The sequence below is a fragment of the Rhinoderma darwinii genome, chromosome 3, assembly GCF_050947455.1.
Source record: "Rhinoderma darwinii isolate aRhiDar2 chromosome 3, aRhiDar2.hap1, whole genome shotgun sequence".
Taxonomy (NCBI): domain Eukaryota; kingdom Metazoa; phylum Chordata; class Amphibia; order Anura; family Rhinodermatidae; genus Rhinoderma; species Rhinoderma darwinii.
In genome coordinates, this window is record NC_134689.1 from 249,292,971 (window position 1) to 249,308,230 (window position 15,260).

At 44.3% G+C, this 15,260-nt stretch overlaps 1 protein-coding gene across 2 annotated transcripts; it reads left to right on the forward strand.

Moving 5' to 3' along the window:
* Positions 1–1,206: 1,206 nt before the first annotated feature.
* Positions 1,207–15,227, forward strand: RPS27L (ribosomal protein S27 like). Of its 2 annotated transcripts, none has more exons than XM_075857671.1 (4): positions 1,207–1,313; positions 9,896–10,004; positions 11,552–11,662; positions 14,992–15,227. In XM_075857671.1, the coding sequence occupies exons 1-4, from the start codon at positions 1,308–1,310 to the stop codon at positions 15,018–15,020; spliced, it is 255 nt and encodes an 84-aa protein (XP_075713786.1). In that variant the 5' UTR covers positions 1,207–1,307; the 3' UTR covers positions 15,021–15,227. The 2 variants fall into 2 exon arrangements, with proteins under 2 accessions (XP_075713786.1, XP_075713787.1); XM_075857672.1 differs by lacking the exon at positions 1,207–1,313 and adding an exon at positions 9,359–9,462.
* The last annotated feature ends 33 nt before the right edge of the window (positions 15,228–15,260 follow it).

The window sequence follows — 15,260 nt, forward strand, 5'->3', positions numbered from 1 at the left end:
CTGTGGGATAAAAATTCTCACTTCAAAACTGAAGTGGTGCCTAAAAACCTTATTTATTTTATAATTGGTGCAGTATCATTATCCATTTTAGAAGCAGATGATTTCAAATTTAGTAAGATGCTAATTTTTCCAAATTGTCTTTAAAGGGGTTGTCAACTACCGGACAACTGATGACCTATCCACTGGATAAGTCATCACTATAACATCGGGATGGGTCCAACACCCGGAACCTGCACCGATCAGCTGCTCCTGTGGCCTGCGGGCACCGGATGTTATGGCACATTATGCTATGTACGGAGTCGGAAGCAGTTATCTCCGTACATAGCATAGCGGCTGTGCTGCAGCTCTGCTCCTATTCACTTGAGTAGGAGCAGAGCTGCAGTACTGCAGCTTGGCCGCTATTCCGTGGCTGGAGCCATCTGCTATTTCCGGTAGCTCGGAGGCAGCCGGAGTGTCTTATCCGTGTGTCGGACCCACACCGATGACATACTGATGACCTATCTGGTGGATAGGTCATCGGTTGCCGGTAGTGGGCAACCCCTTTAATTTTGGCTATTTTTTATTATTTTTTTATAAAAAAAAAAGAGTAAACATGTCGACCATAATTTACTACAATGTGTCACAAAAATTCCTTTTCAGAATCACTTGGATAAGTAAAAGCGGTAAAGAGTTATTACCACATAAACTTACACATGTCCGATTTGGAAAAATGGGGCTCTGTCCCGAAGGACAAAATAGGCCGCGTCCTGAAGGGGCTAACGCAGTGTACAATTTTTTGGGTACAGAATATTGCTGTGAAATTAGTATGGCAGTCATAATTTCGTGTAAGGTAGTGAAAAAAGAGTTGCACCAAATTTATCATGTCACTCGCTTATTTTTTTTTATAAATTTGGTGCAATTTGCACTATTTTCGCTGTCTTGTAAAATGATATGTCCTGTCATGAGATGAGATCTCCATGTTGGTTTAGATTAAGACAATTCTAATAGGGGTGTGTACAAGGATCTCCATAAATTGCAGTTAAAAAAATTGTACAAAGAAGATACATCATATAAACTCCTTACTGGAATTGAGCCAGGTCTTCTCAAAGGTAATACGGCTGACAGGTAGAACTTTACACAATAACTATCAGCCATTCCTGATGAGGGCAACAGGAGATCTGTCAGCGCAAAATGTTGATATTTGCCCAAAACTAATATGGCCGCCAGCCCCTTTACTAAATTGCCTCCCGCAGGCTCCCCCGCCCCCTTGCCCGGAACTGGAAGCCGTGCTGCGTGGAGTGTGTTGTTGATGTGCACACAGGACAGTCATGTCTGTAAGTGACAGCATGTGGGGGGTGGCGGAGCGCATTGCTATGAGATTAAGTAGCGTGTTGAAAGCCGCGATAAATGCGCTGTGTAGTCTGTGGAGCCGGTCACATGGTGCGGTTATAGATCGCGTCTGGTTATTGTGCGTTATACAGTCAGCCACGTGACGGGTATATAGATATATATCTCTATCAGAGCTGAAGGCCGTGGTATAAAGCGTTGTAGTGACCGGCTCGTCACCATATGGTGCATCAGGTGGCGGGAACACCTGCCCCGGAGCTCTGTCCTCTGCTGCACCGTCACTGCAGAAGTAATCGCACTCCTGATAACGCAGCAGAGATGGGTTTGCTGCCTAGGACAATTGAACGATGTATTTAAGGTCAATGAAAGGGGCGCATTAAAATGATAGGACCCCAGAAGAAAACTCAGAATTGGTCATACCAATGCCAAGTGTACTATTTCAAGGGGGTGTCTCAGGATAGGCGTTGGTGGCGTATTGCTTGGACGTGCCATCTATAGGGAAGGTCCAGGTGCTTTGAGCCCCGCTGATCGCTGTGCCGTTTCCGACTAATGTGTATATTGGGCTATAATGGGCCAACCATGTAGCCTGTGCAGAAAGCGGAGCGGAGAACAGGTGGCAGATCACCTTCCCAGTTCCGCTGCCACTCGTGTTCTGGTGACCGGCAGGGGTCTGACTGTTGTGATGGGTCATTGATGGCATACCCACATCTATCAATATTGCCTTATTCTGTGTTAAATCCTTTCTTCTATTGTGGCAATTTTTTTTATATATATTTTTTCTTTGCAACAAATGTAATGTCACATGGCAGGTGTTGTGCTCTTTAGTTCTGTGGCTTGCATCTTACGCCAGCAAAAGTTGCAAATTGTAAATATTTCTAAAAAGTAACTTCCCCCATAACCACGCCCACTCGTATAACCTGAATCATAAGTGGCACAAGTACTAAAAGGGGACCTGTCACTGACCGCTGTCTGGGGGCAGCATTCAGTCATGAGACACCGTGATTTCAGCGGCTCTCGCTTATGTCTGATGGTTTAGTGATTTAGGATAATTTAGGCCTCATGCACACAGTTCAGTTATTTTCTTCAGTGTACTATCCGTTTTTTTTAACTGATCGCACTCTGACACATTCATTTCTATGGGACATGCACACATCGGTTGTTTTAACGGAACCGTGTGGCCGTTTTGACATAAATAAAACCGATCCTACTCCTGTCCCTTTTTTTGAAGGGAGGGACAGTCTTGGCCATTCCGTTCATTTGGTCCGTTGACTTTACACGGAAACCATCTGTGTGCGGTCCGTGTTTCTCGGATCAGTCATTAGCGGCTGTACGATGGGTGATGGATGTGTGCAGGAGGTCTTGCATTTAGAACGTTCCTGCCGCCCAGCCACCAATGATTGACAGATTTCTCCCTATTACTGTGCATACCGAGAAAGCTGTCAATCATGGGCGGGAGGAGCGGAAGCTGATGAATATGCCGGACTCCATCCTCCCAGCGCTCTAAGGGTCTGTTCACATCCGCGTTGGCTTTCCGTTTCGGGGTTCTGTTGGAGGTTTCCGTCGGGTGAAACCACAGCTTCCGTTCCAGTCACCATTGATATCATTGGTGACGGAAACATTGCTAATGGTTTCTGTTGGTCACCATTCCGGCAGGTTTTCGTTTTAACGACTGACTCAATAGCAGAGTTGACTGCGCTATTGATTCAGTCGGAAAAACGGAAATCTGCCAGAATGGTGACGAACGGAAACCATTAGCAGTATTTCCGTCACAATTGATACCGATAGTGACGGAAATGGAAGCTGTGTTTTTAGTTTGACTTTGCGTTGCGGGGTTGACCTGATGGAAACCGACGGAACGGAAAGCAAACGGTCATGTGAACAGACCCTTATCACGCTGCAACATTTGAAACGTAAGTTATTACTAAACTATCAGACATAAGTGAGACCACGTCTGGCACTACGTTATGCTGCCCTCTCAGTCTGTGACCAGTTCCCTTTAATCAAGTGCCCACAGTATAGGAGCGAACTGCATATGTATTATTAGAACTAATATTGAACTCTATAGGAGCTGAATAAATCTAGGTGCGATTAGCTCCCCCTATTGGCGACTGCAGGTATCTTCTGTAACTGTCACTGCAAGCAGGGGAAATTTCATTGTGGGGAAAAAGAAAATAAAACTGTTCAATTTGGGCACCTCATTTTTTGAGTCGGCTTCCCTGGTGGCTGATCACTAGCTGTCAGCACTTCTACATGACCTGCAGGGGAAATGTGTATTATACTGAGGTCATTGGGTACTTCTGACTCACGGACATGTGGAAAACCCCTTTAAAATTCCATTGTTTTATTTATTTGCAGTAGGATCTGCCATCTGACAATGCTGCCTGATGTACGGACATCATAGAGTGGGGACTTGCCCACGCTCTTTTTAGACCAAGGGCACTAATAAAAATATTGTGCCGTTTGCTGTATTCTTTGATAGCTGCTATTAGCCGACGTGCCCATGCCGATATGTTATCTGGTATTGGCCTTTTAAAGCACAAGATTTCACTTCATGTAGAAATTAACCCTTTTGAGACCAGACTAATCTTCATTTTTATTCTTTTGGTTTTTTTCTCCCCGCTTTCAAAAAGTCATAACTTTTTTTCTTTTCGTTGACACAGCCATCTGAAGGCTTATTTTTTTCTAATGGCACTATTTAATATTATATGTAATGTACTGGGAAGCTGGGAAAAATTGGGAAAAAACAGCAGTTCCGCAATAACAAAAGTTATTAAATAAGTAAAAATGACACGTTACCTTTATTCTGCAGGTCAGTACGATCACGGTGATACCAAATTGATATAGTTTTTGTTATGTTTTAGTACCCTTAAATAAAATGTTTGCATTGCCATATTATGACCCCCGTATTTTTCTTTGTTTCTGTGTATAGAGCTGTGTAATAATTTGTATACAACTTTTTTAAAAAAAATATTTTTAAGAACTTATTTTTACTGTTTTTTTTTTTTTAACCCCCTTAGAGGGCTTGAACCTGTGATCTTTAGATCACTTCTGCCAAAGATTGCAATATCACAGTATTGCAGTCAATTGAAAAATCAGTGCATTGCTATTGAGACCTGCCGCAATCACAGCTCAATAGCAATATTCCTATAGCAGGGCTGGGAGCGTTAAGAAGGCTGCTAGAGCAATACACCAGCTCCCGCGATCTTGTCGCACGGGAGCCGGTGACCGGCGTTAAAATAAAAGTGAAACTAAAAAAAAACTCAGATGCCGGTGGTTAAATGCTTGCGATCGAATATGCCTCTGATCGCAAGCATTGCCGCTGGGTCCCTGCTGTGTAACACAACAGATCCGGTGGCTTTGAGCGGGTGTGCCATTTTTACATAACACATTACATAATTAGCCAGTGCAGCGAAAGAGAAAGGGTTAAGAGAGCCCTGCAAGTTGGAGAGGTTGGACATGCCCTATTTTCTCCCGGCTGCCCGGCTCCTATAGAAGTCTATGGGACCGGGTAATACATGGCCATCACTGGAATGTGTTCCGAGTGATGGCCGTGTCTTCCGTCGCTCGCTCTCTCCTCCTCACGGTGCGCAGTGCGTGTGAGGAGGAGATTTTTTTGCTCCCTGTAGAGGCGGAATCCCCAGCCACAGATTCGGCAACGCTGTAAAGGGACTTCTGAAGCGGAATACCCGGCACTGTGCCCGGTGTTTCCGCTCCATATATGGACGTAGAAGTCCGGGACTAGCACTCTGCCTGAGATTCCAGCTCTGCTCCTGACATCACTGTCCATATATGGACATGGATGTCAGGGGCAACCCCAGAGCTGGAGTCCCGGGCAGAGCGCTAGTAAGCTCTTCCTGGGACTCTAGCTGTGCTCCTGACATCACTGGGACTTCTGCTCTCCCAGAGTCCCAGAGCAGAGCCTATACTAGCGCTCTGCCCGGGACTCCAGCTCTGTGGAAGCCCCAGACATTACTGTCCATATGTGGACAGTGATGTGAGAAGATTCCACAGAGTCCCGGAGCAGAGCCTATACTAGTGGTTTGCCCGGGACTCTGCTCTGGGGAAGACCCTGACAACTGTCCATATATGGACAGCGATGTCGGGGAATTCCACAGAGTCCCGGAGCAGCGCCTATACTAGTGCTCTGCCAGGGACTCCGGCTCTTGGGAAGCCCCAGACATCGTGTGTCCATACATGGACACAGATATCAGGGAATTCCACAGAGTCCCGGAGCAGAGCCTATACTAGTGCTCTGCCTGGGACTCCGCTCTGTGGAAGATCCTGACAACACTGTCCATATATGGACAGCGATGTCAGGGAATTCCAGAGTCCCGGAGCAGATTCTGTACAATCAGCTCTGTGTCCCGCGGGCCGCAGATGACAGCGGGCCGCGTGCTTGAGACCCCTGGCCTAGAGGATGGGCTGTGTGGCACTACCTAGAGGATGGGCTGTGTGGCACTACCTAGAGGATGGGCTGTGTGGCACTACCTAGAGGATGGGCTGTGTGGCATTGTCTACAGAGGAAAGTGTGTGGCAAAAAATATACAAATGAAATTCATCCGTTTTTAAAACAGGGAAAAACACGGATGCTAAACGGGTCAAAATCGGCCGTTAGAAACGGAGACACGGAACGGATGCAAAACGGCCAAGAAAAACGGACCAAAACTGCAGTTTTTATCAGCCTACAGTCAGATCCTGTCATGTGACTAGAGCCTAAGGCCGCTTTCATACGGCAGCATTTTGGTCAGTATTTAGTAAAAACCAGGAGTGTAATGTAAACAGATAAACTATTATGTCCTGTTCACAGTTTCTGGCGCAGATTTTGATCCGGAAACTGCGTCTGAATCGGTGCCAAAAAACGCCTGAAATCACCCCCATTGATTTCAATGGGGCAGAGGCATTTTCTTTCCTGGGCGACTTTTAGGGTATGTGCACACACACTAATTACGTCCGTAATTGACGGACGTATTTCGGCCGCAAGTCCCGGACCGAACACAGTGCAGGGAGCCGGGCTCCTAGCATCATAGTTATGTACGATGCTAGGAGTCCCTGCCTTGCTGCAGGACAACTGTCCCGTACTGAAAACATGATTACAGTACGGGACAGTTGTCCTGCAGCGAGGCAGGGACTCCTAGCATCGTACATAAGTATGATGCTAGGAGCCCGGCTCCCTGCACTGTGTTCGGTCCGGTACTTGCGGCCGAAATACGTCCGTCAATTACGGACGTAATTAGTGTGTGTGCACATACCCTTAGCCTGCTTTCCTTGCATTAGCTTCAATGGCCATGGGCAAAAAGTGGCAAAAAAATCACAGGCAGGTCAAAATCTGCCTCATAATTCCTGAATTTCGTGGCAAAAACCAGGTGTAGTTTTAGTGCAAACTGCCAGGAATTTGTGGATCTAATGAGCTTATACCTATGCTAACTGCGGCAATTTGTGGTAAAGCTGCAGCAAAACCGCACCGGAATACACCTTAAAGTTTTCCCATAAATGCCAGATGGATGCGGGTCCCACCTCTAGAACCCGCACCTATCTCTAAAACATGACCCCCTAAACCCCGTTCTACCGCTGTTGTGCCTGAAGCGTGTGATTGGCGACCATGATTTACGGAAACCGCGTAGCTCGCTAAGCCATTTTTTTAACTACCATTCAGTTCTATAGCATTTACCAAAACCGCGTAGCTCAGCGAGCTACGCAGTTTCTATAATTCATGGTCAGGAATTACACGCTCCAGCCACAACAGAGGTAGAACGGGATTTAGGGGGTCCTGTTTGAGAAAACCGCCTCTGCCTCCCATTGAAATCAATGGGAGGCATTTTCAGACGGTCTTTGGCGAGTTTTGCGGCACGGTTTCCGCGTAAAAAAACAGTGTGAACCCAGCCTAAGGCTATGTTCACACGGGGTATTTTGCCGAGTTTTTTGACGCGGAAACCGCGTCGCAAAACTCGGCAGAAACGGCCCGAGAACGCCTCCCACTGATTTCAATGGGAGGCGTCGGCGTCTTTTTCCCGCGAGCAGTAAAACTGCCTCGCGGGAAAAAGAAGCGACATGCCCTATCTTCGGGCGCTTCCGCCTCGGACCTCCCATTGACTTCAATGGGAGGCAGGAGAAAGCGTATATCTCGCTGTTTTATGCCCGCGGCGCTCAATGGCCGCGGGCGAAAAACGGCGCGATAATTGCCGCGAAAATCGGCGTGCAGGGAGAGGAATATCTGCCTCAAAGTTCCAAACGGAATTTTGAGGCAGATATTCCTCCCCCAAAATACTCCGTGTGAACATAGCCTAACTCTGGTCAGAATTGTATTTTAAACACTTTCACACCAGGGTGTTTATTTTTTTGTAGCTTTTTAAACAAATCCAATAAAGGTTACTTTTTAGATTAAGGGTCACGTTCTGCCACTATTGTATACAACTTTTTGATCACTTTTTATCTTTTTTTTTGGGAGGCAAGGTGACCAAAAAACAGGTTTTCTGATATTTTTTTTTTTTTTTTTTTATATAGCGTTCACCACGCGTCCTAAATTACATGTTAACTTTATTCTTCGGGTCAGTAAGATTCCGGGAATACCAAATTTATAGCACTTTTTTAGGGTTTACAACTTTTTGCACAATAAAATAACTTTTGTAGAAAGTCGCCAAGTTGTAAGACCCATAACTTTTACATTTTTTCATCGACAAAGCTGTATTAGTGCTTGTTTTTTTGCGAGACAAGCTATAGTTTTTATAGGTACCATTTTTGGATACGTTCGACTTTTTGATCACTTTTTATTTAAATTTTTGGAAGACCGTGACCTACAAAACAGCAATTCTGGCAGTATTTTTGTACTTTTTTTTTTTTTTTTTTACGGTTTCACTGGTTCACTGAGCGGGACAAATAACAATATTTTTATGGTTCATGTCGTTAAGGACGCGGTCATACCAAATATGTATGGTTTATTTTTTTTCAATAATAAATGACTTGATAAGGGAAAAAGGGCGATTGTGTTTTATTTCATTACTTGAAACTTCATTTTTTATTTTACAACTTTTATTTTAACTTTTTCTACACTTTTTTTTTTTAGTCCCACTAGGAGACTTGAAGGTCCAACTGTTTGATGCTCTAATACGTTGCACTACCTATGTAGTGCAACGTCTTAGAACGGTCAGTTGTTCATTGACCGCAAGCCGATCAGTCTCCGCCTCTGATCGCTGCATCTAAGGGGTTAATGGCAAGGATCTGAGCTAGCTCTAGTTCCTGCCATTACAGCGGGGTGTCCGTTGTAACAGCGGACACCGACTGCTGATGACGCCGGCTCCGCTTCTGAGCCAGTCCCTTCTTGCTGTTGGTACTGGAAGCCTTTCAGGCCCCGCCTTCGATAGGAGGCTTCCGTTGCACGCAGATTGGGAGGCCAGTATTATTCCTCCGGTTGCCGTTGCAGCCAACGGCAACCCAGCAATCACGTTGCTGGGGTGCCGGTGGCTAAAAACCCAGTAGATTCTGCGATCTCTATTGAACGCAACATCTGAGGGGTTAATCGACCAGATCAGAGGCTAGCTCCGGTCCTGGCCATTAGATCAGGGTGTCGGCTGTAACATACAGCTGGCACCCGGCAGTGATGGTGCGGGTTCAGCACGATGTAATGGTACTGCGGTTTGCGGGAAGCCCTGCCCGACAGCGCCGTATATATCGCAAAGGGGTTAATGGAAAGATCTGCACCTCTTCTGTGTTTGGACCCACTCCTGGTTTTGGCTAAGGGTATATTTTCACAGTGCAGTCAAATCGTATTTTATTGAGACATTTTATGCTAATTGCAGCAATGAACCATGATTTTACAGTGTGAATATATCCTTTCAAATATGGATGCAAAATATGCCCATGAAAGTGGTTTTAGGGCGTGTTTTTTTTTTTTTTCTCCTCACAAGATGTTTGTCACTGTTTTTCCACATGACTTCGTCATTTAGCAGTGATATGAACACAAAGGTCAATTATCTTTCACGTAGCCAAAGCCAGGCAGTGCAATGGTTACTGTACTGAATACATGTCTGTACATGCCTGCGTTCCCTATTTAGTCAAGGAAATGTTAGATGTGCCTTCAGTATAACCCAAACAGTGAGTGGCATAGCGGGCATAAATCCTTACTTTCTAGAAGACAGCATGGTAAGACTACTCTTATAAGGCTATGTTCACATCTGCATCAGGGCTCCGTTCCAACGTTCTGTCTGAGCTTTCCGTCGGAACAGAGCCCTGACTGACACAAACGGAAACCATAGGTTTCCGCTTCCATCACCATTGATTTCAATGGTGACGGATCCAGTGCCAATGGTTTCCGGTTGTCTCCGTTGTGCAAGGGTTCCGTAGCTTTGACGAACTCAACCGTATTTATTCTGTCAAATGACGGAACCCTTTCACAACTGAGACCAAATGAAACCGCTGGCACCGGATCAGTCACCATTGAAATCAATGGTGATGGAAATGGATTCCTATGTGAACGAAGCCTTCGATTAATTATCTTTTTCTACGTGTCCTGAACATTACATTCTGTATATGAAACAATTCTTCTCAGAAATGAAACTTTTTTTTTTTCTTCCAGTTGGCCAAAGATTTGCTGCATCCCTCCTCTGAGGAGGAAAGGACTAGGCATAAGAAAAAGCGGTTAGTTCAGAGCCCAAATTCTTACTTCATGGATGTGAAATGCCCAGGTAAGGAGAACTGATTGCTGATGGATTTTTCAATAAATCTGTGGCTTCACGGCAACTTCTGATGCAATGTACACAGAATACACTGATGTTATGTAATAACTCATTACAGAAAGCTGCATGCAATAATCTTTTAATAGTGGCGTCTCCTTTGGGAAGGTAAAAAAAACCTCATAACATAATCTTATAATTTCACATGGGGCGGAATTAAATCCCATGCGTTATATACATGTTCTATAATGCCACATTGGGGCAGCTTCAGACCTGTGTTAGTGTTTATGTTCTGTGTCCAAGGAGCAGCACAAGGAAAAAACAGAAGTGGTGTTTCCTTTGTACGACGGACACCACCATCACATGTGACGGACGGAACTCGTTGACTAATCAATTCTGTCTGGATTTCCGTGTTTTTTTCCCGGAAACAATAGCGCAGCATTTCTGGTATTTTTCCATTAGCTCTGCGACGAAGGCCCCTAACGGAGCCTCCAACGCAGATGTGAACAGGCTCCTAGATGCAAAATTACATTTCAATCTAACTTGAGCACATTAGTGTGAATTCTCACCATGGTGTCCTAGCTTAGACACCTGTCGCTTTTTTTTTTTTTGAGACATTGCAAGAATCTTGGTAATTTACGGTAAAAAGAATAAACTCTAGACCTGACCAGCAGCTCTCCCCTCCTCCCTAAACATTACAATTTGTAAATGAATTGAAATTTAGTCTAGCTAGATTTATTTTTATAGCCGATTGAAGTCAATTGTTTATGGCTGTACCGACTAGAGAAGCTGGCCAGTGTACGGTGTAAAATTGGAGCATTCATTACATATTTGTGATAGGCACAGAAAACACTGCTGTGTATATTAAGAGAATATTAGGTCCCTGTAAGTAATGGAAGATTTAAAGCTAGTCTTTAACCTGTATGTATTACTACAGACCAGTGTTCCCCAATCAATGGCTTGGGAGTCATATGTGGCTCTCATACCCCCTGTATGTGGCTCCCATGGTGGTAGTTCCAATTACTATTGTACCTTACTGGCACCAGCGATGTCCTAATATTACTGAAACTTGGCACTAGGGTCAGTTATTACTAGTTAATTAGTTATTATTTTAGACTTAACCCCATTTTAAACCTGATGTAGCTCAATGCCACCTGTCATATTTCAAAGTGGCTCGCAAGTTAGACAAGGGTGGGGACCTGTGCTCTAGCCGATCTCTAGTACCCAATACTATATACAGTGCCTTGAAAAACCGTGAGATATCAGACCACCCGGTTTAAGGTTATGTTGGTGGATCCAAGTATTGTGTTATAATTCTATATACATTAGACCACTGCTGAGGTGGAAAAGAATATGCTCTCTCCAACCAGTGCCACAGGAGCTCTGCTGATCCATCACGAGTAGTAATAATGGAGTGACAATCCATCACCCTGCTGATTTTATGCTGGCCTCTTGTAGATGCTTGGTGGATGAATCATGCGCTGGATTATTTAGGCTGCATTTATTACATTGGTCATAATGAAAACATCTGTAATCTAGATTTGTCCTTTTCTTTCTAGGCTGTTATAAGATCACGACAGTTTTCAGCCATGCACAAACTGTAGTTCTTTGTGTAGGTTGTTCTACTGTTCTGTGTCAGCCCACAGGTGGAAAAGCAAGACTCACAGAAGGTAATGTATGGCTTAATATGCTGTTTGTTTTAATGTGTGTGTGTGTGTGTGTGTATATATATATATATATATATATATATATATATATATATATATTATATTTTATACATTATTTTTTTTAATCTGCAGTGATGTGTAGCACACTTGTTGCAGACTTTCCCCATTAAGTTCTATGGGGAAGGAAAAATCTGCAGCAAATGTTGCGTTTCTTTTGCTGCTGAATAGCTGCATTTCCGCACAAATTGCAAACAGAAGGGGAAAATAAATTTAAATGTTAAACTTTAAGAAAAAAAGACTACTCACCTCCCCTGGCGCTCCCATAGCATTGCTTACCGGATCCCTGGGCTGTACTGTATTGAGCTGGCCTTCTGGGATGTAATTTTGTCCCATGTGACAGCTGCAACCAGTCAGACTGTAGTGTCACATGGAACAAGACGTCATCCCAGGAGGCCGGCTCAAAACAGACCAGTCGGGGGAGTAGCGTTCACTATGGCAGTGCAAGTGAACGGGTGTATAATCTTTTTTTTTTTTTTTTTTTTTTTTTTTTTCTTCTTTTTCTCAGTGGCAAATCAGTACAAAATTCTGCACCAGTTACAATGTGAATTGGTGCAGACTTTCAGACAGAATCTGGGTTGGATTTGCTGCTGAGTTTTCCTGCAGCAAATCTTACCCACGTGAACATACCCTTAGTGTACAGTAAAGTTCTCTGCTGCGACCTTCCTTCATGCTGGATGTTATATTAGCAGCAAGGTAAGATGGATTACGGTGTATTTTGGGACCGCTAGAGGAGAAAGTTGTTCTGGGAAGTCTCTCACTAGAAACACCAGAGAGCATGTTTAAACCTGCATGTATTCACTGCAGATTTCACACCTTTCAATGAGAAATCTAACATGCGTTTTTTGCTGCGGAAAATCTGCAAATTCCACTGGTGTATTTCTGGCAAGAATTTTCCATCCCATGTGCAGGTAACCTAAAGCACTGTTCACATTCCATCATATCTGACTGGAGAAATAACGCTGCATGCATATTTTCCCCTTCAAGACAGAGGATACCGTGCCGAAACCTGATGGACTGTATTTTAAAGGGAACCTGTCACCAGCATTTCACCTATTGAACTTTAGGGTATGTTACACGCTTAGCAAAAAAGTCTGAGAATACGGAGCTGTTTTCAAGGGAAAACCGCTCCTGATTTGCAGACGTTTTTTAAGCCACTCGCGCTCTTTGCTGCGTTTTTCCACAGGCATTTTTGGAGCTGTTTTTAATAGTCTATGAAAACGGCTCCAAAAACGTCCCAAGAAGTGACCTGCACTTCTTTTTCGTGGCTGTTTTTTTACGCGGCTGTTTTTCAAAACGACCGCGTAAAAAACAAACGCCTCGTCTGAACGGAGCGCTGTTTTTCCCATTGAAATCAATGGGCAGATGTTTGGAGGCGTTCTGCTTCCTATTTATCGGCCGTTTACGGCTTGAAAAATGGCCGAAAATAAGCCGTGTGAACATACCCTTACTTATCCCTCACTGGCCGCTGCTATCAAAAGTTCATTGCCGTTATCCCCTCTCCTAAACTCCTCCTCTGACTGTAAATAACGGTCTGCAAACATTTTGCGCTTTTTATCTTAATCCGGAGTCCCTTTGTGCGCACACACCAGAAGAGGACATCAATGCACAAGCGCGGGATATTGTGTGTGCTGGGGGAAGGCGAGGAGCTGTCAATCATAAGTAAGGAGGCGGGGTAAACTCGGAAAGACGTGAGGAATGAAGATTTTACTCTTTTCAAACAAAGATATGACTCTTTTATACTCATTAGCATATGATGTGGGAACACTAAAAAACGGAATACTAAAGCTTCAGAGCCGACTAAGAAGACAATTATAGGTTATATCGAAATGATTTTTCACCCACTACCACCAGGCAGTGCTGGGTTAATAGGTGAAATTCCCTTTAAGTCAATGTGGTTAGATGGGCGCTAGATGTATGATAAACCTGGCAGAGCGTCGTGCGTTTAGTTTGTAATGGAAGCCACTGCGCAAATGTGAACCTAACCCTTTAGGCCACATGCACACGTTGCACATTACGTGCAGATTTTCCTGCGGCAAATCTGCATCGTAATACGGTTCCAGCAAAGTACATGAGATTTCGTGTGTCGTATTTGAGGGGGCGTGTTTGATTCCGACTTTTTAAAACTTTAAATGCCGCGGTCAATCGTGACCGCGCCATTTAAAGTTTTAAACAGGCGGAATCAAAGTGATCTTTGATTCCGCCCGCTGAAGTGAGATGTCGGCTGTATAACACAGCCGCCATCCGCTGGGTATGGAGCGGGATCAGCCTGTGAGTGTGCTCCATACTTCCCATTGGAGACATCTCCGTAATAGTATGTCGTATGTCGCCAAGAAGGTTAAGATGATCAAATTACTTCTGTGTAGGTTTTGAAAATAGAACTTTTTTTTCTACTCCTGATGGTCACTACGGCATCACATGAAAGTGTTAGCTCCTCCTACTAGACTATACCCCTCATGCATACATTAAGGTGCTAACCAGTTTTAACATAAGCAGTAGTTGAAGCAGAGAAAAAAGATTTAATGGTTACAACTAAGGGCTTATTCAGACGAATGGGATATACGTCCGTGCAACGCGCGTGATTTTCACGCGCGTCGCACAGACCTATATTAGTCTATGGGGCGGTGCAGACCTGTGCGTGATTTTTACGCAGCATGAGTCCGCTGCGAAAAACTCACGACATGTCCGTTCTTTGTGCGTATTTCGCGCATCACGCACCCATTGAAGTCAATGGGTGCGTGAAAATCATGCGCACCACACGGAAGCACTTCCGTGGGACGCGCATGATTCGCGAAACAGCAGTGAAAAGGATGAATGAAAACAGAAAAGCACCAGGTGCTTTTCTGTTTACAAACATACAAACGGAATGTCATAATGATGGCGGCTGCGCGAAAATCACGCAGCCGCGCATCATACGCTCATGACACATGGAGCTGTTAAGTGCATTTTGCGCACGCAAAACGCCACGTTTTTTGCGTGCGCAAAACGCACACACTCGTGTGAATCCGGCCTAAGAATGAGATAGTCATAACTTAAATATTGAGTGTACCCCGGAACGGAAAGCGAACGGTGATGTGAACAGGTCGATAGTGTGGTCAGTGACTTGGGTGCCTCCTTGCTACATTTCTGATTGTGATATATATTAAAAGTGGCCGAATTCTGGCAATATTCTTTGGTCATTAACAATTTTGAAATTTAGGCTGAAAACCACATCCTAGTGTAAGATACTACGCTGTTTAACCATACAAGATTAACACAATATTCTCTGCTCACAGGTTGTTCCTTCAGACGAAAGCAACACTGAACTTTCTGTTGAGGCAGGATAGGATTCTGCCGAACCTTGCAACTTACCCCTCAGGATAATTTGCCTTATGTCTGCTCATGCATCAATTTCCTTGCTGTGGTATAGTACACAATCTTGTTGGCTTTTGTAATTCAGGGAGATTTTTGTTGCAGTTGGACTTTGAATATGTGCAAACCATTTCCTAAATAAATGCAGAATTGCAATTAACATTTTTTTGTCCTTTTTGTGTTACCACCCATC